The sequence below is a fragment of the Aricia agestis genome, chromosome 2 (assembly GCF_905147365.1).
Source record: "Aricia agestis chromosome 2, ilAriAges1.1, whole genome shotgun sequence".
In the NCBI taxonomy this organism is placed as follows: domain Eukaryota; kingdom Metazoa; phylum Arthropoda; class Insecta; order Lepidoptera; family Lycaenidae; genus Aricia; species Aricia agestis.
Window position 1 is genome coordinate 6,238,597 of NC_056407.1, and position 25,776 is coordinate 6,264,372.

Consider the following 25,776-nt stretch of genomic DNA (forward strand, 5'->3'; position numbering starts at 1 on the left):
GTCAGTACCATGGGAATATTTCACGTTCTCAGACTTAATGACAACTTAAATTTAATAAAGAGTTTGACAGAAAACGTATGGAGTTTATGTCGAAGTCTTGATTAACTGAAATAAAGTAATTGAGTACTTTGACGAATCGACCGCGGTGACGGAAATATCACTTTCATTTAAAATCATTTTCCTACCTAATTTTGCATTTAGTACTTTTTAAATACCTAAATAGTAGTCTCTTAATATAATGATAATCTAACTCTCATTATTTCTCTTCCACCATGTGCCATCATCTGGATCGACGCTGGTGCTGCTAATAAACATCGCAAACATTATTAATACTCACCTCACAAAATAATACTCTTCTTCCTCATAAAACATTGACGTGTCGCCTACGAAATTGCTGACACATGACAAAATCAGCATGTGAAATACCAAAGAAAACAGTAGCGGGCTTGTACAGTCTGCCGTCAGCGAGTAGGAAGCCGCCGCCGCCGGCCAAACTAACCTGCGCGAGTAGTGGTAAGTGATCACTTGGTTTGGCTCATTCGAGCACATACCCCAATAAAGGTTTTCGCCACAGACATAGATCAAGATAGATACCGCATGACGAGCGTGCCACTTTCTTATAGCTACTGTGACGTACCGATGATAAGAAAAGTGCCCATTATCGAGATTCTAGGCCAACGTTTCTATTTGAATTTCTACAGTTCAATACGGCACCTTTAGGCATTTAGGCGTTTTTTAAATTCCGAATTTTAAACGTCCGATTCCGGTAGCAGACTAAATAACAGACTTTCAAAAGATGAGCATTGCTCGTCGTTTGGGAGCGCGATATGGCACGCGAAGTACATGCGGTATCTATCATGATCTATGTCTGTGGTTTTCGCCTTATATAGCAAAAAGAAAACACCGATGCTACTTTAATCTTTTTTTATTTATTTATTTATTTAAACATTTATTGCACACAAGACACTATTTACATAGAAATTGACACAGAAAAACGACACAAAGGACTGCTTATTTCCAAAGAAATTTCTTACAGCAGCCCTACGGAGAGAGATGTGACATAAGACATCAGATAGGGCGTGCACAAATACAAAAACTAATAATAATACTATATGAATTATAAATAATAATAATAAATACTTTACAATATGTCTATAATACATAAATACTATATGTATATTTAATAACGGTACTTAAATGGATTGAGATTCATGAAGATGCTCCTTTAGGCGTCTCTTAAACACACCGATGGTAGAGCTATCACGAACAGTGTGGGGAAGCGAGTTCCACAATCTGACTGCATGAACGGTGAAGGAGTATGAGTAAAAGTTGGAACGATGGGATGGGAGTGAAATGTTTGTTCTAATATTGGACCTGCAGTATGGAGTGGTCGGGAAAAATTGAAACGTTCAACAAGGTAGGAGGGAGAGAGGGGGTTATACAGGATATTGTACAGTAGACAAAGAATATGGGAATTGCGACGGAGACGGATAGGAAGCCACTTAAGTTTTGACCTATGAGCTGATATGTGGTCAAACTTTTTTAAGCCAAAAATGAAGCGTATGCAAAGATTTTGCAAACGTTCTAATTTTGTCAAAAGCTCTTCGATCAGGTCTAAGTAGCAGGAGTCGGCATAGTCAAGGATTGGGAAAATGAGAGTTTGGACGAGCAAAATTTTGGTTTGGGTGGGTAAAAAGTTTTGGAGGTTTCTCATCATGTGCAGCGAGTGGTGTACTTTCCTGCTAACTTCGTTAACCTGAGGCTTCCAACAGAGGTTGTTGTCCAAAATTAAACCCAAAATTTTTGCCGTTTCTGCATACTTAATAACGATGTTATCATATATGATATTCGGCACATGACGTAGTTGCTGGGTCATATATCGGCTTCCTATTATAATGGCCTGTGATTTTTTTGGATTGACCAATAGGCCATAAGATCTAGCCCAGTCAGCTATGCGCTGTAGTTGGTAGTTGTATGCGCTGTGTGTCCGAGTTGATTGAAGCCACTGCAGAATCAATGTCTTCTAGATTACAGTGACGATAAATTTGAAGGTCGTCTGCATAGAGATGGAAATAAGAATATATAATTGAGACTATCATATTAATAAAAATAGAAAATAGGAGAGGAGAGAGTACGCCACCTTGGGGTACACCTGCTTCGATATCACACCAATCAGAGGTGGCCTCATCAGAGCGAACACGTTGCGAGCGTCCCCGAAAATATGAGTCAAACCAGTGTACCACTGAGGGAGATATATTAAGAGAGGAGAGGATGGAGAGGATAATATCAAAGGCTACAGAGTTGAAAGCACTGCTAAAATCAAGCAAGACCAAGATCGAAACACATTTATTCTCCATGGCTAATCGGAGATCGTCTGTGACTTTCAGCAGTGCTGTGACAGTACTGTGACCAGAACGGAAGCCGGATTGGAAGGGAGAGAGCAGACTATTGGTGGATAGATATTGGGAAAGCTGTTTGTGGACAATGTGTTCCAGGACTTTGGAGAGGTAAGGCAATATGGAGATTGGTCTAAATTCAGACACGGATGAGGGGTTAGGGATTTTGGGAAGTGGGATGATATTAGCTCGTTTCCAAGCAGAAGGGAAAGAACTCGTTGTCAAGGAATAGTTAAAAATGTGAGTGAGAATTGGCAAGAGTTCTGGAAGGATAAGGAATATCATACGAGGACTAAGGTTATCATCGCCTGCTGCATTAGAAGTTATAGCCATGATATGTCTATAAACTTCTTCATCAGAGACGGGCTTGAATGAGAATGAAGCACAGGAGGGGAGGGAAAGAGAGCGGATATAGTATGGGTTTTAGTATACCGGTCGACAGTAACTGGCGGGACAGAGAAATGAGTATTGAGCTCATTTACGTTGACTGTGTTATTGATGCTGGCAGATGACATGCCGATTCCTAGTGTAGAGAGAAACTTCCATAGTTGTGAAGGGTTACTTTAGTATGGGTTTTAGTATACCGGTCGACAGTAACTGGCGGGACAGAGAAATGAGTGTTGAGGTCATTTACGTTGACTGTGTTATTGATGCTGGCAGATGACATGCCGATTCCTAGTGTAGAGAGAAACTTCCATAGTTGTGAAGGGTTACTTTTTTCAATAGAGGAATGTATGTGACGTCTCTTAGCATCTCTACACAGACGATTACAATGATTTCGCAGATACTTATATTTGTCAAAATTGTCACAAGTTGGTCTTTTCCTGTATCTAATCTACGCATGGCACGATCGCGTTTGGCCATTAAGATAACAATATCATGCGATAGCCAGGGTGCAGGTACATGCTTAACCTTAACCTTCTTTATGGGAGCATGCTTATCAAAGAGCGTAGTTAGAAATTCCTTTAAAAGTGTTACCTTTGAGTCTAAATCAGGAGCAGAATAGATAGGCGACCAATCAGATCCAGATAACTCCTGTATAAAAGTCTCTAAGTCTAATCCCTTAAAGCTGCGCAAGAAAAGGAACTTGGGTTTACGGCGAGGTGGTTTGATTTTAAGGGAAAGGAATATAATGTCATGATAAGAAAGGTTGCAAGGAATTTGACCATGGACTTTTATGAGGTCGGGAGAGGAGGTGACAAGGAGATCTGACAAGGAGGGGGAACAATTTGGGGCGTGATGTGTCGCTGAAAGTGGGAGTATGCTGAGATTAAAGGATGTGAATAATGCCCGGAGTTTACAAGCGCGCGAATCTGATCTTGAAAGGTATGTATTGAAGTCCCCTGCGAGTAAAGTGTTAAAAAGTTTCGATATGGGTTTAACGCAGTCTCGGTATAACAGAACTACAAAATTGTGTTCGCATAAAATATTAAAAAAACGTCTTGGGTAGGTCTAAGTTTTATAAGTTATTTCTTTGTTAGATTTTGGGAAATACTATTTTGCTGTTTAATAGTTCCAGGCTGAATCAAAGTTGTTAGTTAAGAATAGTTGATTCGGAGTGTTAAATTCCCATCGTAAAAAGAGTAGAAAAATGAATTACCAATTAATGAATGCTATTTTGCCTCTATTGGGGTGTGTCTTCGATGTCATAATCTTGTTTTGTTAGTAACAAAATATTTTACATTAACAAATACATGAATTAAACAGTAAACACATCTACATAATATTTGATACTTAAAGATAAAGATTTTATAGTTCAATTTAATGAGGTTAATAAAGTGGAACATGATACATTCTTTTTATTTACTCTGAGAATGCGTAAACAAACAAATATTTGATGATGTTACTCTTCATTTGTAATGCGTAAAATTGTACTTTGATGACATTGACAGAACAATAATAATATGACCGCTTTAGTTCTGATTGTGTCCACCTAACAAAAAGCCTTATAGGTCCTACTTATTAAACTGTATTAAATCAACAAGACGTTGTATTTTTCTCAGTCCCCTCTCTCGCCACTTAATAAGTTAAAAATAACTTTATTAAATTAGATATACTAAACTTTACGATTTCCAGTGTCTGGCGGCGGCGGGGGTGGCGGGGTTGGGGCGGGCGAGGCGGGGGCGGTGTCGTGCGAGGCGTTCGAGGCGGCGTTCACGTCCGTGGGGCCGGCCGCGGTGTACGGCGCGCGCGGACTCGACGACATGTGCCGGCACGCCGCCGCGCTGCTCGGTGACCGTGCCGCCGACTGGGAGAAGCGGGTTGACGCGGTGAGTCCATTGTTACTAAGATCTTAGTGTCTAAACACACTAGGGCGAAGTTCGGCCTGATTAAGCCTGCAATGTATTTAATTACTGATAAGTGATGACACACCATTCCGAAATTACCTCGCGTTTGTATTATGCGTAGCGCATTGCAGGCGTAATCATGCCAAACATCGGCCGCGTAATTTCGGGCCAGTGTGTTTAGTCACTTAGAAATGCCAGTTGCCTTGGAAGATAAAAACAAGGCAAAATCGCACACTTCTAACTGTAATGCCCAGTTACTGAGGGTTTTTGATGAAGTTCTATTCTTTAGTGTTTTTGTTTGGATAAAATCAAATTTATTTATTTATTTATTTATTATGAAAACCAACAGCTTACATACTTAAAAAAAATTACATAGAGCGTTTAACAAACAATAAAGCCAATAACAGGTTTCCCATATATAACTATTATGTAGTACAAACTAAAACCTTAAAATAATAAAGGCACATTAATATTCATATTGAAAGTTAAAAGTCTAGAAAGAAGAGGCTGGTCGAGAAATTTAACCAGTATAGGGCTCTTGGATATCTCTAGTGGCGCGGCGAGTGGCAGATTCAGGCAACACGTATCCGTCAGAGTGCGATCAGCAAAAAAGTGCAGTGACTTGTATGAGAATCATATGAGAAAAGCGGTCACGAGTTTCCGCCGTCAACCGACCCGCGGCGTTGCCGTAGCTTAGCAACGATATCCAAGAGGCCTATAGCACAACAGTTACTGTTAAGTTCATAGACTTAATATATCACATAATATTCAAACCTTTTTTATTTTTAATAAGACTATAATGTTACCATGCAGGTTTTAATAATATCGAGGTGTTTTTAGTTGTGTTTTATGTAAGTATTTGATTTAAATTATATTAACTAATTTGAATTAATTTTAATTAAGAAGACTGGTGCAAGCAATAATATTATTTCTTTAGTCATAATTTCAGGCTTTTTACCGAATTTATTACTTGGATTCTAAATTTAGCCTTAGAGTGAGAAAATAAGTCAATATTACTGAAATGCTTATTAAATTCATGAGTGATACGTGTTAGGACAGAATTTTGTGCGTAATTTGTTTGATGCAACGGAACATGCAGTAGTGGGGTCTTACGGGTTCGGTATTTTGGGGTTCGAAATGAAATTTGAGATACAAGGTGTGGACAATCTATTCTATTATTTAAAATATCGTAAAGAAAGCCCATATCCAGGACAATACGCCTCTGCTCTAAAGTTAGCAGATTGTGTGAATCACAGGAATCTTCATAAGTTTTAAAGAATTTCCGGCTTTTATAGTTCAGGTGATTAATAAACTTCTTTTGTATTCTCTCTAGTCGGCTTTTATAGATAATGTAGTGTGGAGACCAAATAGGACAACTATATTCTAGAATACTCCTGACATAAGCTGAGTAGACTGACATAAGAGCTGTAGGGTTTGAAAAAGATTTACAGCTACGCAGAACAAATCCAAGGTTTTTGTGAGCTTTTGAGATGATATTCTCAATGTGGTCCGAGAACATGAATTTACTATCTAAAAAGACACCCAAATCCCTGATACTACGTTTTCTTTTAATGACGATTCCATCAAGCTTGTAGTGATTAGTAATAGGGTTTAGTTTTCGAGTAAAGGTGATGCACTCACATTTACTAGAGTTGACTGTGATGTTGTTCAATGCATAATACGAGAGTAAATTGTCTAAATCGTTTTGAAGCAAGATACAGTCCATAGGTGTTCTTATTTTAAGAAAAACCTTTTTATCGTCTGCGTACATTAGATAATTTGAGTTTTTTATATATAATCCAATATCAAATAAGTATGCATTGTAAAGGAGCGGACCCAAATGAGAGCCTTGGGGGACGCCAGTAGGAACAATAATGAAATCCGAGCGATAGCCTCCCAAGACCACAGCCTGTGACCGGTTAGACAAGTATGATTTCATCCATCGTAACAAGTCTCCGTGAATGCCGAGAGCCTGTAGCTTATGAAGAAGAATATCATGGTCTACACGATCGAAGGCTTTCTCAAAATCCGTGTAGATTACATCAATTTGGCCACCACCTTCCATATTTTCTAAGATATAGCTAGAGAAACAAGCCAGGTTGGTAGTAGTGGAGCGACCTTTTAAGAAGCCATGCTGTTGATTGGGTATTGATTGATGTAAGATGGGGTATATATAATTGTAGACAAATATTAACAATCAACAACGATATTTTAATACTGCAAATTGCAATATCGTCGATTTACAGGACGAACAGAAACAAATATTTTTATTGAAATAAATAACGTTTTGTTTTTGTTTCAGCTTAAGAAAATAAGATCACTGTTAATAGCGAACGCGCATGTGCAGTACACCTACGAATTCTCCACCCATCTCAAGGATTTCTCCGTGCCATTTCTAGTCGTAATCAAGGATCTACGGAGTCAGGTATGAAAACTAAATTTTGATTAAAATAACTTCTTAGTTGGAATTCAATATTTCGTCATACGTAACTGGTGTAAAAGTCATTAAAATTTAAATGCTCCAGGCAGCAGAATCCAAAAAAATACTTTCTATTTTTAATGTTTTTGTGTTTATAAAATAAAGAAGTTTTTTTCATTTCCACAGGTGGTTCGCGAAGCGTGTATCACTATTGCGCATATGGCCAAAGTGTTGAAGAACAAACTGGAACAGTTCAGCCTGTACATACTACAAGAACTCATCAATCTCATACAGAACGCCGCTAAGGTAATTAAATGTTTAAAAGATAACTTTCAAGTAAATGTTATGATTATTTCATTACCGTACATGGTTAACGGTACCGTGGAAATCGATGCTTTGGCTTGACCGGAGATTACTTCATCTTTCACACAAAACATAAATATTATCCTCACAAAACTTACGTTGAATGATTCGCCAGGTCCACGATATTTTTTTACTTGTTGATAAAGTTGATGCTGTTCTTTAATTCATTTTATATACTCATAAAGGTGGTGTCGTCTGCTGGAACAGTGTGTGTGAAATACATCGTGACGTACGTACACTCGCCGCGACTCATACCCGTGCTGGCGACTAATCTGACAACGCACAAGTCCAAAGAGATCAGATCTACATTGAGGTAAGTCTGGTGTACTTTAAACTGATTTTGTTTATAAACCAAAACAAAATATAGTTGCTTATGCTGCTTATGATGCTGGAGACATACGTTGAAAGCCCCAAAAACAGATCTTCCGAGTTCGCGGGTTGCGGACTGGACACTGTCATATTTACATCAGGCCTACGTAGCCTTTTTTTTCGTTGGGGGAATGCTTTGACGCATCCCCGTGGCCTAGGGGGGACCACCGAGGAATGTGGGACTCCCCGGGGCGGACGGGCGCACCCGGTACTACCTACTAAAATCTCAACGGTGTTCCTGCTCCTGAAGGTGGCAATACGGGAGGCCTACGTAGCCTGATTATAAATAAAAAAATATTCAGTCTTTATCGGGTCGATTTCAGAGACATCGCGGTATTCAAGATTGTTAGCTACAATGCTAACTCAACTAACTTAGGATAATAAAGCTATAAACAATTTCAACATGTCTCTTTCTAGATGTGTTTTTGCTATCTTTAATATCATGATTCATGATAAAGAAGTATGGACTGTAAGCTAGGGCGAGGCTTGGTGACTTCTGTATATCTAAAATTTAATTTGCTTCACTTTGTTCTATTCCAGTGAGGTGCTAGTGCTAGTGCTGGAACGCTGGAGCTCGTCGTCGCTGGAGAAGCAGCAGACGGTGATACGGGATGCGATCAAACGAGCGTGCGTCGACGCCGACTCCGCCGCGAGGAATCACGCGCGCAAGTATGTGTCTCTTTCCTCTCAACCAATTGCTCCAAGCTGAGTCAAACTCAAACTGATTGTTTATCGTCCCATAATTTTATATCATAATAGAATATTATCATAAATAGAAACAATAAAATACGAGTATCACAGAGTAATAGCATCAAAGGTGTAATAATAAAATGCAATGCAACTAATCTTTCTTTTTGGGCTATAACTCACCGGGAAGCCAACGCGACGTAGCCAGTGATGTTACCATGGCAACGTCCAAGCAACGTCTGGCGTCTCTACGTCGCCGCGAAGCGGTGTTTTTCTTAAAGTTAAGTTTAAAAACAGCACTTTGCAGCGACGTAGAGGTGACATGGTCACTGGTCGCGATGGCGTCCCGGTGAGTTATAACTCTTGAACTGTTGATAACATCGTTGTTAATTATTTCTAGAGCATACTGGGCGTACAAGCGTCACTTTCCCGAGCACGCGGAGCAGCTGTTCGCGGGGCTAGACGCAGCCGCACAGAAGCAGCTGGAGCGGGAGCGAATCGGCAGCGTCGACAGCCTGCAGCACGTTGGCACTGGTATGATATTGGAACGAAGTTCCTTATCGCGCGTATCCTTATTGCGAAAGGGGACTAGACGGAAAAAATTAAGACCAAAAAGTTGTAAAGACACGTTTTGCCACAGACTTAATCAAGATAGATACCATGCATGTGTATGTTCTTCCCGGGACATGCAGTATGTATCTTGATCTATGTCTGTGCTTTTTGCTATAGCTGTAAGCCGTGCGGTAGCGCGTGTTTCTCTCACTGTCTCTCTTTTTTTGTTTTTTTTTTGTTGAGGGTATACAGGTTTTTGACACATAAGAAATAACTTCGTTTCATCCGGGTGTCCCTTGACACCTCTCAAGTTTTTTATTGTACCATCGACGAAATTGATTCCTAGGCAGTTGATGGACCTACGTCATTTGGTCGGCTTATGTAAATTCAATGTTAGCTGCGATCGGTCGGATGGGTTTGACTCAACGCGACCAAATTACTTAGATCCGCTATCTGCCTAGGAATTAACTTCTCTGTGGTACAATCTTTATAGAGAAGATATTAAACTGGGAAAATTTATAAAGGTGTGGTAAGTCTGTAGTGTAAGTTCAAACGAAGACTTAAGTCCAGTTGCCACTTGTTATCGCTTATAACGACGGCGAGGCTAAATCTATTAAAACGTATGGGATTTAACGTAGATCACGCGACTACATTTTAGAGAGCCGTTTCATGTTCTCGCGATGTGTGATAGCATCCGCAGCACAGCTATTCCTTAATCCTGTTTTGTTTTCGAACTTCATCAATGTTACCAATAAATTATGATTTATGAGCAATGTGTTACAACTTGGCTTAAAGCCCAGTATCATTAGGTTTTTCTTAAAGCAATATCTAATTGTATATTTTGTTTTCAGAACGAAAAATGTTGACTAGTCCAAGAAGCCCATCTGCAAGTGTGTCTGGTGAGTAATGTCAGAATATTATTAAAATGACATTCGATACACTTACAGCAACTCTACTGACGTATTGCAGTGCACTGAGCACCTTAAAACTAACATTAAAAAAGAATACCTAGTTGTTATTTGTAACTATTTAGTACTAAGGGACCTATATATATATTCATAATGGTGTAATATATAATAATAAAATATGGTACGGTACATTTAGTACTGTTTAAAATAATTGTACTTGTTTCTAGCTTATGTTATAACTAATAATAATGAATTCTTAATTTATTAAAAATATTAAATTTTATATCATACAAAATTGTTTTCATGCTTCTCTGGGATATGGTGAATATTCTTCTATGTAATATTAATGTAGCATCTACTGAGAACTTGGTCTCCGGTATTAGTAGGACTAATTCTTTGAGAAGACGACGTGCATCACAAGAGAGACCGCCAATATCACATATTCCTGTTGCTATGAGAGGTGTTTTTTAATAATTTTACTATACTGGTATCATAATATATGCTAAATTAGACTAGGTACCTGTAGTACTTAAGTATTACTTGGTTTTGAGCTTGTATTATTTTGAGTTGCTTTTTTCCAAAAGAAAGATTACAATTTTACACGCGCACCTACTAAGCATTTTTGTTTTGCATGCATATGTTTCTACACCACAAAAAATGTTGAGTTTCGTGATTTATTTTACTAGACACCTTTAACATGATAGATCTTAGACGCTTTCATTTCTATATCGAGTGTTAAAATCATTTTATCACATTGCCAATTAGGTAATGGTAACTTACCATTAGTTGTACCCGTTTTAAAAACGACTCAGCACCTTGAAATAGTTGTACCCTTACCATCATTTAAAAGAGCGAAGTAGTATCCAGCTCTTATCACTCATCACCATTTCATCACAGACCGTGCCGCCAGCGGTGCGGCCCGCTCTGTGTCGGCGCTGGACGCAGCTGCGGCGCAGCGAGCGCGCGCGCGTGCGTTGTACTCGCACCTCGGACGCAATAAAATGGCCGCCGGTACCGCCAGCTTGCGTAAGTATCTTGCGAAAGAAAAAGCTCTTTGAACATTCCATCAAATTATTCAACAACTGTTGCCTTTGCCGCCAGCCCAAAAAGTATGGTTTTTTTTAAAGTTTAACTAAACGTTGTGTTATGTTTTTGCTCACGAAAGAGGGAGAGGTCGCACAACAAGGTATGCATCACATTGTCATAAAATGCACTGAAAACAAACCAGCACACTAGAAATATAACCTCAAAAATATAAATTATTTACTATTAACTACGTAGAGTTTTTACTGTACTGATAATAGTATTATCGACCATAGTTTAGGTTAGATGTTATACTTTCAGCTCGGACGAAACGTTCGCCCGTGGCAGCCGGCGTGCCGCCCAGTCCCGAGCGAGTGGTCAGCCGCTCGCGATCGCGGCCCGGAGTTTCACAGTCACAACGTAAGATAATACATCTAACTTGTCTGTCACATGCAAAACACCTACTTGTCTACCTGTAAGGCCAACTTGCGCATATCTGGGTAATATCAACCCTGAGTTAAATGTGATGTTATATTTACATTCATGTTTATTGAAATAAAAAATTATATCTTAACACAAGACTAAGTTTTAAGTTTTAAGTCATATTAACGCAATCTAGTCTAGTGACTAGTAATATTAAAGTCTAAAAGAAGGACTGCGCAATATATAAAATTAAAAACAAACGAAGTGGTTATAAATGTTAGGCTAACTTAACTGTATTTTTTTCCAGCGACGTCGCGTTCGTCGTCGCCGTCGTCCCGGAGCGGTCCGATGTCGCTGTCGAGCGCGCGACGTCGCCCCTCGGGCATACCGCGCTCGCTCGCTGGCTCTAGAGAGACTAGCCCTACAAGGTAAGTTCACATATACTATAAGAGAATTCTTAAGCAGATTGATGTTGAACCATACAAGTAAGGGCGTTTACAAACCGTTGAGGGGCATTTTCATCTATGTTTCCTCATGGTCAAATGGGAAATCAATAGCTGCGCAAACATGATGGCTATCTTGGTTATCCATCGTGGCTTATGTGAAGATCGTGGCCTTTAGATAATACACTGATATAATATTACGTTATTAAATTTGACGTTAAAAGTTAATACAGGGCACGACAAATACAAGAATTATGAACGGTTATATTTTTTACACAGGACTGGTCGGTCTAGCAGTGTAGCGGGCGGTATACGGCGACGAGAGTCCATGGAGAGGCCGCAGAAAGCCCCATCTGCGACGTTACGTTTGCTGCAGCAGAGCAGAGATGCTGAGCACGCCCTAAGGGTATGTCGTACTCTTTCTTCCTTACTAGAAAATATGCACACAACTGTAAGGCCCGTGGTCAGTACTTAAGATGCAACCCGGTCTCGAGACGCGGTTCGGCTCTGTGATTGGTCCAAATTTTGACAGCCAACCAATCACAGAGCCTGAACCGTGTCTTGAGACCGAGATGCATCTTGAGTACTGACTAAAAATACGGACCTAAGTAATGACCAGATATACCTTATTGACAAATGTTGTATTTGTCTATCAAGTGACATGATATCCAATATCTCTGATTAAGTTGTATATTATTGATTATAATTACTATACTGTATGTATGTAATTGTTTTAAAATGTTTTAAAAAATAGCTGATATAAAATTTGTAACTTGGAAATATTAATAATTACAATTTCACAGAGCCCGGAAGACAGTTCGGCGTACGAGGCGCGGCGCGATGACGATTCTGAAGCGTCCAGCGTTTGCTCCGAGAGGAGTCTGGATTCCTACCGACGACATGATGTAAGTTCATGTATCTATACAGGGTGTAAAAAAATAAGTGATAATACTTTAGGGTGTGTACGTGTTTCTTGTAGAGAGTTCACTGTGAAAGTAGCAGCGCTGAACGAACAAAAATTGTTTTCACTTTTGTATGGGGAAACTCGTGACCCTCGGGCCCTTGCCCATACAAATGTGAAAAAAAATTTTCGTCCTTCGTCGCTGCTACTTTCACAGTGAACTCTCTATAAGGAACACGTACACACCATAAAGTATTATCACTTATTTTTGTTACACACTGTATATACGCGAGCGAAAAACTTTGTATCCCTTTTGACGAAAAATGCGGAAATGTAGGTGATTGAAATTTTGCACAGTTTTAGTTGAAGGAGTGCATCAAGCTAATATTATTTTGAAATTATGCTTCTACCATACATTTTTTTAACAAATAAAAAATTACACACACTACAACACACACACAAGAGATTTTGACATGATTTTGACTGACAAGCCTATACACACGAATTGTACTCTTTTATTTATGAAAGTCTTTTGTCAAATTGAAAATAGATTTTGTTTTTTTTTATTGAATATTAAATGTTTCAGAGCCTATCATGGGGCTCGGGGCGCGGGTGGGAGGCGTCGCCCCCTCCCCCGCCGCCGCCCGACGACATCATCGCGCTGTGCGCGTGCACGCACTGGACCGAGCGAAAGGACGGACTCACGCATCTCGTAAGTACCGCCCACTTTTTATGAAGCTATTACAAAGAAAGCGCTGCCGGTACGTTGTGGCAAATGGAAACAATGGTGATTGGTTTTACACACAAAACGAAAATCGACCGCTGTATTACAGCAATTATAAGAAATGTTCAAAAATTAAAACTTTATAAAGTGTTATTAACTCAATAGGAAGCTCTTACTATATTTACGAGTATGATGTGTTCTGCACCTTGGTACTACCTCGCGTACAGCCTAGACTCTGGAGTGTAGAGTAATCGATGCTATTACAAGATGAAAGATATGAGCTCGTATCGCAGTCCTTAACTCTGCCATGTGGCAATGCAATTTGTGTGTTAATAATATTGATTACTCACACACCTGTGATCCGTGCTATTAACTAGTTTAAGCCCATATCTATGTTATGTATTACGAAGTAATTATATATTTTCAGACAAACTATCTGAACAGCGGTCGGCTGCTGACGGACGACCAGCTGCGACGGCTGACGGAGCTCCTGAACAAGATGTTCGTGGACGCGCACACCAAAGTGTTCTCGTTGCTGCTAGATGCCGTCTGCGAGCTGCTGTTAGTGCACTGGCAGCAACTCAAGGACTGGCTGTACCAGCTCATGTTTAGGTGAGTGCTTTGTATGAGCTAGATTTTGCGTACCTTAGAAGAAATTGAACAGTAATGAAAAATGAGATAAAAACGGGAGAAAAAAACTGGATTAAGTTTAAAGTTATAAATGCTATCAGCTAACGCTATACTTATAAGAAGTTGCAATATTATATATTATCAATAAATTAATTCTATACAGCATGTAAACCTCTATCTGATTGAAGTGAGTGTTAATTGTTTGACAGGTTACTAATGAAACTCGGCACGGATATTCTCGGATCAGTGCAGAGCAAGATAATGAAGACATTGGACGTTATACACGAGTGCTTTACTGCAGAGCTTCAACTGCACAATATATTTAGGTAAATGTCTTGAAATCACATTTGTGGCTAGTATAACAAACAACTCTCAAACCAATATTCTGAGGAATTATAAGGGGTGGATGGAAAAAATTGTGGGCATTTTGCGATAGTTATAACTTATAAGCATCCGTCCACTTCTTAGCCCCCGATTTCTTGGACTCGCTTGGAATGAACGTGTAACTTACACATTTTTTAATCATCAGATTCCTAGCGGACGGTGCGGCGGCTCCAACATCCCGAACGCGTGCGGCCGCACTACGCTTCCTGGCTGATCTGGCTCACGACTACTGCACGCCCGCCAATTTGGCTGCTGCATTACAAGGTATAATTCTAAACAAGATATACGTTTTTTAACCCGATCACTGCAAACCAAACATCGGTAATGATGATTTGAAAGTATGTACTTTGTTTGGTCTATCTTGCTGCCTTAATTTTGGTATCATCTTTGTACCATATTTTCTGCGGACCTAACGGTGTAACCACCTACTATTTATAATATTATTAGCATAATAATACCCGTTGAATCATAAATCAATATTTAATATAATGTAGGCGGTGCCAACGGTGCGGCGGGACGTGCTATGGTGCGTGTGGCGGCGCTGGCGGGCGATGCGCGTGCGCACGATGTACGCTCGGCGGCGCGGCGTGCGCTAGCTTGCCTCTACGACTGCGCACCAGCGCCTGTAAGTATCGATTGCTAACGTGGAAATTGTGTGAGCGGGATTTATGAAACATGTTATCTCTTTCCTTATCGTATATGTAAAAGAGTAAGCATGATATTTAAAACTAAATTTGTTTTATCTTTAGTTTACAGCGCTGATGAGCGAGCTACCGGTAGAAACACAGAGCATAGTCAATGGTGTGGTCCAGCAGCATGTCCGGAGAACCTCAAGCAGTAAGTTATTGTTTTGCCATGTTTTTATTGTTTTCGGGTCGATCGTTGGTGCCTATTATATTAGTTGTAGAGCGCCAGGTGACATAACACTTCTCTTCCAGCCGGCAGTGACAGTCCGCAGCGCGGATCGAGCGCGACGCCCAACGCCGCGACGGCCGAGGACGTATACTCGCGGATACGCAAGACCACATCCGAGATACACACATACACTGCACAACACTCCAACGGTAACTAATTTATTTAATAGTAATACCAGGCCTGTCCCACTCGCGCCTTTAGGTATCGAACTGTAAGTACCCCTTTAAAGGGGCAGATCACAAGGGACTCACAAGCGAGCGGTGACGCGCGCGCAAAATTTTTTCGTCGCATATATCTACGTACTGATTTAACCGCTGTGACAGAATCATTATTAATCTGATAAATTATGAACAATTGAAAAAAGTCAAAGAAATATTTCAATAAAGTAATTTAAGACTTTAAAATACAAAAAAAGATAAAAAAAATACACAAACATAGCAAATAAACCAATTTGTTACAAACAAACCGCATATCTATAATATAAAAATGAGTCGCTGAATGTGTTGCTAATTTTAGTCTTAAAATATTCGTAGAAGTCCAGGGAAGGTTTTTAAGTGACACGAAGTTCACCGGGACAGCTAGTTACACATAAATAAACACAAGTTACTATGTTTAAGTTGTAAAAAATTCCTGTCCAGCTCCTACACTATAATCGAATATAAAACTATTATAAAATATACTTTGGGTTACTAAAATTTGATTATTACTATAAAAAAGTTTTGCTATTAGTAGCTATAGTAATTAAAAGAAGATTATTTTATTTTCTAAAAGGTGACAATCTTGATTTCGTCAGAAAGGGTACCTCTTACGCGATAGAAAGAGAGCGCACATGTAGGCAAATATAATTGTAGGCACCTAGCACTGCGCGGTCGGAATTTGAACTTTATAGTATCGCAGAAAGAGTTGTTATTTTTTTAAACGGGTTTCACGAGTTGGACTTCTGTTGGTACTACTAATATATATTCTGTGGTAATACTAATGAAGTATACGCTGTATATTTAGATGTTATAGTTATCAGTTTTCTATCCTCGTGCGATACGTGTAATAAAAAATTCTAAATAAATATCGTATCGTTATCAAAAAATAAATGTATCACTTTAGAGTCAGCATATTATATTATTTCAGCTGAATGCGGTAACCACACATCGAGCAAAGACTCCGGCATCAGTCAAATGTCGGACGTGACGTTGTCTAGAGGACAAAATGGTGTACCCAATGGACACTACAATGCGTAAGTCCCATATTACTTGACGCTATATGTCGTTTTCCCTTGCAAACGAATATACCGCTATCGCGTCTATATGATGAGCAATAAAGCACGATAAGATATTCGTGTACAAGAAAAAAATAATATGTTATATTTAGAGGACCATGTTTTCTGTCTATTAATATTATATTTTATAGCAATAATATTTCATACTTAATATATTTTCAGCGATATGATAGCCCGTGCTGCGTCCGCTGACAGTTCGGAGGAAGCGAGCAGCACGAAAGAGTCGTCACCTATACCACACAGCAGGCCTGACTACGGACACGGGGCTGGGTGAATATTTAAATTAATAAACTATGGTGTAGTCGCGTTATAATATAGAAAAGTTATCCATGTTTTAAAGAAGTGCTTATTTTAAGAGTGTTTTATTAATTTATACTTGTTTCTAGTGACTACGCGGGTCGGGATAAAGTGAAACCCTACGAAATGGACGAGAACGGTTTTATTATTACCAAATGTAAGTGGTACATATTATTTATACATATTTGTAAATAAGTTTGTTTTTCCCCTTTAGATTGATTATTTATTATTTCATTTACGAACGTTAGTTCGTAATTTATGTCGATACAGTAGGCCTACTACGAAACCGTTTTGAGACTCAAACAATCGGACGAGAATGCCGCGTCATGCTCTGACAACGTCATTTCACGTTTATTAGAGTAGGATGCGGCATTCTCGTTCGATTGCGTGAGTCTCAAAACGGTTTCGCGGTACAAGCCCAGTAGCGATAACAGATACTATAGTTTGTGCGTTTTATGATGATATGGGTGACAGTTTTCATATTCCTTGCTACGGGTTTTTTTTACAAGAAAACAAAAAAACAAAATGTAATAAATTATATTCCATCTACAAAAACAAATGTTTCCTATAATTGTAAATGAATAAAAATTAAAAGTTGCTAAATGCTAACTTATTATAATATAAAATTTGTGAAATAGGAGTATAAAATTATTGTTACGAAAACATTTGAAAAATGTCAGATGCATGAAACAGAACTTATCTCAATAGAGATTGACTCTGTTGAATCGAAGTCAAATCGATAAAAAATAATTAAATCGCCGGCACCACTGAAATATCAGTACGAAATCGATAATTTCGATTGCAATTCCTTTACGAAGTGATTCGATATTTTTAAATTATCGATTAATTTTTGTTAGGTAACTTACTATTGTCAATTATAATGTGTCACGCATATATGCATGCAATGTAGTATTAAATGATGAGAAGATGAATTTAGTAGACAACACTGTATTCTTAGGTATTACACTTGATAGTAAATTACAGCGGGGTCCTCACATTGTTAATCTGCAGCATATGTAGTCAGAAAAATTAGGGAAATTTCTGACGAAGACACGGCACGATTAGTATATTTTAGTTATTTTCATAGTAGAATGGCATATGGAATCCTTTTATGGGGAAACGCTGCCGACATTAATACAATATTTGTGCTACAGAAGCGAGCCATACGTTCTATTTATAAAATGTCTGCTTTAGAATCTCTGAGAGATAAATTTAAAGAAATTGGTATTCTAACTGTTGCTTCTCAATACATTTTGGATAATGTAATATATGTTAGAAAAAATATAAGTAAATTTAAAGTTAAAATGAATGTCACATTCACTCTAGGAATACTAGAAATAAGCACAAGCTAGATATGCCGGTGATCAGACTTAGTAAAGTCAGTAAATCTTTTAAAGGTCAATGTATACGCCTTTACAACAAAATCCCAGAAAACGTTCAAAATCTTTCCATTAATAAATTTAAAAAAGTAGTTAAAGAACGTTTGTGTGCCAAAGCCTATTATAAGGTCAATGATTTCATAAACGATGGCACACCTTGGGAGTAGGATGGCTTCTTGCAAGGCTACTTCTTCATTATTATAGGACTTACAATTATGTATGTGGATATTGTATACAGGGTGCAATTAAACCTACCTGCCAAATTTTTTTTGGGGCTTAGGTCTTATTAGGTGAGTCCATTAAACCAAAAAAAAATGGGGTGTTAATTTTTTTACAGTAACATTTTATCCCAAAAAAATCGATGCACAATGGTCACTTCATAAGTTCGCGCCGCACAGCTGATATCCAGTCGAAAGACCGGTTATGCGTAGGGGTAAAGCGGGGGTGACGCGCGGGGTAGGGAGGCGGGAGACCCGCCGCGCCGGTCGCCGGCGACCGTTTAGTAGTTAGCTAGACTCGCGTAGTTGTATAGCTAACACGTAATTATTTTGTTCGTCACGGCCCCCCCGGCCCCCGCGCTTTAATTAGTGTCTGTTACAATGTACCCTAACCACGATCGAGTGTTATGAAATGTGGAGGTATAGGCGGAGGTGCTACATTTTGAGTGGCGAAAGTTTACGCGGAACCCAGAGACTGTACGAGCAAAAAAGCCTTCCTCATCTTCGTAACAGCTGATTGATGGATTCTCGATTGCAGCAGCTGTACCCTGAATCTGAATCGCGAAACAATCAAAGACTCGGATTATGGACAATTCGCACTTCTCAACACCTGCACACGCCTAGCCAGCCTCGAAGACATGCCTCTGACGAGGTTAAAAGTGACAAAGTTGTGCTTAACAAACTTTCAAAATCTTAAAGACAATGTGCAAAATGCGCTAGACTCTGCTTAGAGCAAAACGCATTGCAGTTTGAACTATGTTAAGTGTAGACAAGATGGAAGTAAATAAGATTTAGAGGTGGGTTGTTTTGATTTTTAATTAGTTGTATTGTGTACATAAGTTAATTGAATTTTATAAATACGCCTAAATGCAAAGGATGTGGTTTAGATTTATTATAAAGTTCTAAAGTGCTTATTTTTCGTAATTAAAAAGTTGTAATTTTCCATTCTTTTGATGTGTATCAATTAATTTTATTCTAAACATACCTGTCTACGTCCTTTACATTTGACGGTCCTAAGTCCGTCAAAGAATGAAGGGAAAATTCGCAACTTTTGATAATAACAAGAATGCAGTGACGGATTAGCCCTAAATCAAATTAAGCAATTGCCTGAGTCTGCCACGTCTGAGGGGGCACCAGAAGAGTAAAGGTTCAAAGGCCGATTCTAGTTGAGATACGGATAGGGGGGACCCCACAGGCATGGATTGCGTAGGGCATCAAGTAGTCTTAATCCGTCACTGCAAGAATGTCAATGGAAGGGCGGGGCCGGGCCGCGCATGTGTCCATATTTTGTGGTGTTTGGTAGGATAACTTTCGGAGGCTATTTCTCAAAATTTTAGTACTGAGTGATTATAAAAAAAGAAATACGTGTATTTTTTATCCATCATCAATGATCAATATATCCAAATTTGGCAGGAAGGTTAAATTGCACCCTGTATAATATTTAGTTACAAAATTGTAAATTTTATTTTAAAAGATTAATTTTTTTCTCACTTTTTTGGTAAAAAAGTGGGCCCCGTGCCAGTTTCTTACGCCGGTTCTTCTCGCCGGGTTAGTTTCCGAACCGGTGGAAGGCATCATGTAGGACATTCTGAAAACATTTATTTTAAATTTATTCAGAAATAAAACAATTTTGATTTTGATTGATATCATCATAAAACGCACAAACTATAGTACTAGATGCTGACTATTTGAATCATTCGATATGTTTACATGATACAGTACAGTATGGATAGCCATACTGGCGCTTACTATTGTATGCATATTATTAACCTGTAACCTTCAGGTGGTCTCCGCGAGACGGAAGTGTTGGAGGCGCTGAGCGAGCTGGACGTGAGCACGGCGCCGCCGGAGCGCTGCGAGCGGCTGCTGCTGGCCACGCACGAGTTGCTCAAGTACGGCGACTGCCGCCAGCCGCAGCAGTACTTCAAGTTTGTATTATATTGTTTACCCGTTTACTAGTAAAATATTAACATTGTGTGTCCTACAAATATAGAAGAGCAAAAATTAAGAGTAATTCACATTGAAGCGTAGCGAGGCGTTGCGATGCATTTGAATTGAGCCATTCAAATTTCGAACAGGCAGCCCAAAATCGCGAGCGGTTAGTATGTATCTTTATATGAAATAAAATATAGTTTCCTTTTTAATAGCTCATTTCGCGATGCCTCGCATTGCGTAATGGCTTGCCGCTATCTTGAAAAGTGTTCGCTCCGTTATTACCGTTTATACCCTTTTTATTACAGGAACATAGTGCGCGTGGCGTTGGCAGCCTTGTCCGTGGAGGAGAACGCCGGAGACAAAGAGAATTCGGAAAACGCGCAACAATCCTCAGGTAAAACACCAATCAAAATCTAATAGGCACATTTGAACCAGTTAAAGTTAACTCTCAGTCAAACATCACGTTATTTCTTTCGTTTTTTATTGTATTTTTTCGACAGGGTTAACTTTAACTGAGATCAGCAGCCCACTTACTCCGTTTGGTCTATACATATTCGTATAGACGTATTCTTAATGCACACCACATCTTAATCCTTATCAATTTATGGCGAAAAGTCTTCGTCGATTTTCTAAGGGTTACAACCAATATGAAAATAACTCAAATCAAATCAAAATTGTTTTATTTCTGAATAAATTAAAAATAAATGTTTTCAGAATGTCCTACAGGCATCATGTAGGACCGCCACCGCCACCGGTTCGGGAACTAACCCGGCGAGAAGAACCGGCGTAACATATTTTCTTTCATCAGGTTGGGGCACAGCCGCGGAGCGCGCGGCTGCGGAGGGCGTGCGCGTACTGGTGTGGCTGTGTCGGCGGCCGGAGACGCGCGCGCAGTGGCTGGACTACTTTGACCTCATCCTGCTGAAACTCATCAACGCGTACGGCGCCGTCAGCAAGGAGGTGATGCGCGCCGTCGACGCCGGCATGCCGCACATCGCTGCTGCGCTGCCCGCGCATCAGGTGGGTTTGATTTCTTTTAGCTAAAGCTGCGCGTCCACCGGGTCGGAATTGGAGCGTACGGTGCGGAATGACCGTCGTCCTTTATAATTTCTCAGGCGCAGAAATGACGAATGAGTGCACGCAGTACCAAAAAAATCAATACAAAGCAACAAATCCGTCCGCTGCGTACGCTCCGATCCCGAATTCCGATCCATCATCCGATGGACGCGCACCTTAACTCGCTGTTTGGAGTTTAGTGCTGAAATAAAACAATGTTAAAATTAGTGTGCAACATCTATGCGTGTGTTCCAAAATATAAACCAGCGTACTGGCTGCGGTGCTCATGACGACACCATACTGTTGATTCGTTCTGAAATATTATAGCAACCATACAGTGTATACAGACGTTATAAATCACATTCACAAAAGGTTTTGTACTTGCCTGATACATAGATATTAAAATATTGTTGTACGTCTGAGTGCACAATTAAAACATCAATGAAATAAATGTAAGATCACCACAGAATGGGTACCAGATGGACTACGCCGTGATGGCCTGCCTCGAAAAAGATGACGCGATGAACTATACAAATACGAGTCAGGTTGGTCTGATGCAGGGTTGGATCGAGAGAATTGGGAGGCCCTTACCCAAAAGTGAGACAGCATAGACTCTTAAAAAGTGTATAATATATAATATATTAAAATAAACTGTATGTTTCAGGTGCTAGCGCTACTGAAGCCTGTGATCCGCACGCGCGGCTACCCGACGTCGCTGTGCGCGCTCAAGTTGGCCGCGGAGGTGGCGAAGGCACGCGGCCCCGAACTCACCGACGATATCGTCGCGCAGCTCATGGAGGGTGTTGGACAGGTACGCATTTCACGTATACCCGGTGCCTCAAGTTCATACCGACTTCAAAAAGGATGTTACTGAATTCGACCGCATATTAATTATTATATGTTTTTTAATTATTTATTATTAGTATTTATTTCGACAGGAGCTATCAATTCATAAGCACTTTTGATTGGTTAATATTTTAACGTCAGTCAATCAAAGGATTCCTTGTTTGATTGATTCCTCGTAAGTAATAAAGTAGAAACTGGCTATGTTATTATCAATTTGAATGCTTATATAAACTTGCAGCTAGCGGACCACCAGAACTCGGCGGTGCGCAAGGCGGCGGTGTTCTGTATGGTGGCGTTCACGTTCGCGCTCGGCGAGGAGCGCATGCAGCCCCACCTCAAACACCTCTCCGTCAGCAAGTACCGATTACTTCAGGTAATATATTCAACTTTGTTACGTTGAAACGGTTCATTATTATTTATGAAGATTTTGTTTGATACTTTGAAATTTAACTTTTTTTTCTATCACACAAAGATAAAATAATTGGATAATTAATAGTGAAAAAATATATTTTTTAAGTCATGGGATCAGATTCTTATTTATTTGTAAATGATATTTTGTTATGTTCTGTAACTTTACAGCTGTTAAATAAAGTAATCTGTAAAATAATCTGCTATTGGGTCCAGCCAGCGGTGGATCACATGTAAGTAATGATATTGTCGTTAACAGGTATACATCAGCAAGCAGCGCGAGGAGGCGGCTAAAGGCGGGGGCGGTGGTGGACCGCCCACGTAGCGGCGCCCCTCCCGCCTCACCTCGCGCGCCACGCAGACCGACTAGCACACAGGGTTCACACGAGACACGTCAACTACTCTAGCACAGGCATTATAGTGCGATGTTAACGGTTTTTCTAAACATTCTTCATACATTTGAAAAAAAATATGTAGGAAAAAAAAACCGTTAGCAGATTGGTTGGTAGCAGTTGCTAATATTCGACGTTTTACATCTGCAAATCTAAAAATCGATGAAACCGTTAGCAAATAGGCTGGTTAAGCAGAAGCAACAAATAGTAAACTTAGGTTCGTCGATATCGCCATGAAAATATCGCTAGCAGATGTCTAAGTAAGCGACAAAAGAATATATTATCTATATATATAAAAATGGATTTCCAATTGTGTTAGTAACGCTATATTTCGATAACGGCTGAACCGATTTTGCTAATTTTAGTCTTAAAATAATCCTTGAAGTCCAAGGAAGGTTTTAAAGTGACACGAAGTTCACCGGGACAGCTAGTTAGATATGTAGATTTCAGTTGGAAGTTGGGGACTGCATACATAAAAGTATAGTGCGTGATTACGGCATTGAAAAAAGACAAAGTTTACGTCACGTCATACAGAATAATCATACATTCAGTAGAAAGTATATTTTATCTTCCCCATTCTAATATCATCAATCTACAATTTCACTTTATTTTTTTTTTTTACTTTCTCTTCTTTATTTACCTTCATTTTCACGTGTGTTATCTATTGACATGATAAGCCTGCTAAAGTTAATTCTACTTGAAATATAATACAGGATTAAAACCAGTAAGCTATTATAACTAAGTTTTAGTTCCGGTTTCTGCATTTTATTTGCCAAGATACGATTTAAACGGTCGCTTGAAGCTGCAATATTTGCCTATGCTAATTTAGTTGACAGTAGGAACGCTAGTTTTGGGATGTGGATAGATATCGGACGCGATCGGCGTAGGCGAGGGCTAGGAGGCGTTTCTAGACCTTAATATCACAGTTACAAATAGATAACATGACTTGTACTGGGCAACTGTATGAGAACATTAAAGACTTCACAGTCACCTTAGATAAATCGAAAAAATACAACGCAATACTCGCATTTGGATAGGGAGCAGTATGATTGTGAATTTCACGCCCAATCTCATTAAATATTCCTTCGAATGGTACCGCAATGTATCGTATATGACTAGACGCTAGCCTCCACATCGAAAGGCTAAAATAAAATCGGCGTCCAAAATGTGGGTAGTCTAAAAAATTTATTCACATTTTGGCTGCCAATTCGTAGATGGCGCCCGACTCGGGGCGCATGCTTACTTGAATAGTATGCTTTACAATGATTATGTATAAACGTGATGAAAATAAAGACATTTTTGAACTAATTGAATCGATGTATGTTTTGTATTTAAAAGTGTGTAAAAATCTAAATGCACGGAAAAATCATACCTATGTTTAAATTGTAAGGTGTATTTCTGTATGAACTCTAGTTTAGGACGTCTTGTTCATTTCGTAAGAGCTAGGTGTAGCTTTCTGTCGATAGATGTTGCCAATTCATGAATTCCCAAAAGTATATTTCAATAAGCCACACGCAAAAGAGAATGACCAGTACATAAGCTTTATATGATCACGGTTTAAATTTCATACTCTAATAAATCAGTACAATAATAGCGTAATATGTTAAACGATATACATTTGGATACTATGCTACTACGATATTCACCTGAAATATACGTTATCGAAATATACAAAATACGAGTGAGGTATTAGAATAGTTTTAGTTATCGTTTAGACTCAAAAACTGGCTGATTCTCTTTTGCGGCAATCAATGTCATCGCTACTAGTCCATATTGGAATTGAGTTACAGAGTATCTAGTTGGACACAAACAGTACACGCCTTATATCGTTGTTCATATAATATTGGCGATGTGATTGATTTTGGGTGTTGAAACATAATTAAAGATCGTTGTTTCAACACTTTTTAAAACTATAATTTCTTAACGACACTAACAAGCTTCGACCAGTGACGGATCAAGTCTAATCGCGCCTAAAATTTCATATTGTATTGTCGGCGAAATTACCAGTAGAGCATATAAAACATGACAGTTCTAGAAAATGTCAACCTCTAGAAGTGCTGTGCTCTAGTCTGCTGGATATTTTCGTCGATTTTACCTATTTATTAACATAATATTAAAACTATTTTAGGTGTACTAAGCTTTAGCTTGTTAACGTTGTGTTCAAAGAGCTGGGAGACACGATCCGTCAGTGGGAATATTTTGTTCTACGATAGTGTTGGGAGCGGTGTGCCTTTCCATTTGTTACTCGGTTGCGTTAATACTCCTTAGTGTGCACCTTTGCTTTAGTGAGCGATAAAATATTGTGTTTGGAATTTATAATGTTAGTTACGGGATTGTGTTGACATAATATTTTACTCGCCGACATATTACTGTACTGACACAAATCTTTGTTGGACTATGAGTCGCACTCACAAGCTTACGCGTTCGTGTTTAGGGCTAGAGAGATTGACTGGGCGGGGCTCGAGCGTCGAGGTGATGATAAATTGTTCAAGGTATTTTCAGTTGCATACCAAAACACAATTATGTTTCGGTTTTTGGTTTGAAAAG

The 25,776-nt window shown here is 39.2% G+C and overlaps 1 protein-coding gene and 1 long non-coding RNA gene across 4 annotated transcripts in view; one reads left to right on the top strand and one right to left on the bottom strand.

The window, feature by feature from the left end:
* The window catches only part of LOC121738183 (CLIP-associating protein), a 41,923-nt gene extending 18,645 nt beyond the window's left edge, over positions 1–23,278 (top strand). For all 3 annotated transcript variants that reach the window (XM_042130091.1, XM_042130082.1, XM_042130101.1), the window contains exons 9-37: positions 415–513; positions 4,473–4,666; positions 6,987–7,109; positions 7,290–7,409; positions 7,652–7,779; positions 8,376–8,504; positions 8,923–9,056; positions 9,926–9,973; positions 10,880–11,008; positions 11,327–11,425; positions 11,736–11,856; positions 12,151–12,277; positions 12,675–12,776; positions 13,359–13,484; positions 13,924–14,108; positions 14,336–14,452; positions 14,656–14,774; positions 15,005–15,135; positions 15,260–15,347; positions 15,449–15,574; positions 16,551–16,656; positions 16,861–16,968; positions 17,085–17,152; positions 20,376–20,520; positions 20,833–20,921; positions 21,336–21,547; positions 22,248–22,394; positions 22,668–22,802; positions 23,097–23,278. In XM_042130091.1, coding sequence (XP_041986025.1) covers positions 415–513; positions 4,473–4,666; positions 6,987–7,109; positions 7,290–7,409; positions 7,652–7,779; positions 8,376–8,504; positions 8,923–9,056; positions 9,926–9,973; positions 10,880–11,008; positions 11,327–11,425; positions 11,736–11,856; positions 12,151–12,277; positions 12,675–12,776; positions 13,359–13,484; positions 13,924–14,108; positions 14,336–14,452; positions 14,656–14,774; positions 15,005–15,135; positions 15,260–15,347; positions 15,449–15,574; positions 16,551–16,656; positions 16,861–16,968; positions 17,085–17,152; positions 20,376–20,520; positions 20,833–20,921; positions 21,336–21,547; positions 22,248–22,394; positions 22,668–22,802; positions 23,097–23,162 — 3,521 coding nt within the window. In that variant the 3' untranslated portion in view covers positions 23,163–23,278. The remainder of the gene's footprint in view (positions 1–414; positions 514–4,472; positions 4,667–6,986; positions 7,110–7,289; positions 7,410–7,651; positions 7,780–8,375; positions 8,505–8,922; positions 9,057–9,925; positions 9,974–10,879; positions 11,009–11,326; positions 11,426–11,735; positions 11,857–12,150; positions 12,278–12,674; positions 12,777–13,358; positions 13,485–13,923; positions 14,109–14,335; positions 14,453–14,655; positions 14,775–15,004; positions 15,136–15,259; positions 15,348–15,448; positions 15,575–16,550; positions 16,657–16,860; positions 16,969–17,084; positions 17,153–20,375; positions 20,521–20,832; positions 20,922–21,335; positions 21,548–22,247; positions 22,395–22,667; positions 22,803–23,096) is intronic.
* LOC121738299 lies at positions 45–16,662 on the bottom strand. The gene is made up of 3 exons (XR_006037268.1): positions 16,652–16,662; positions 453–455; positions 45–105 (listed from the first exon to the last, which is right to left on the bottom strand). It is a non-coding gene; the product is annotated as an uncharacterized LOC121738299 (long non-coding RNA).
* Positions 23,279–25,776: the final 2,498 nt, after the last annotated feature.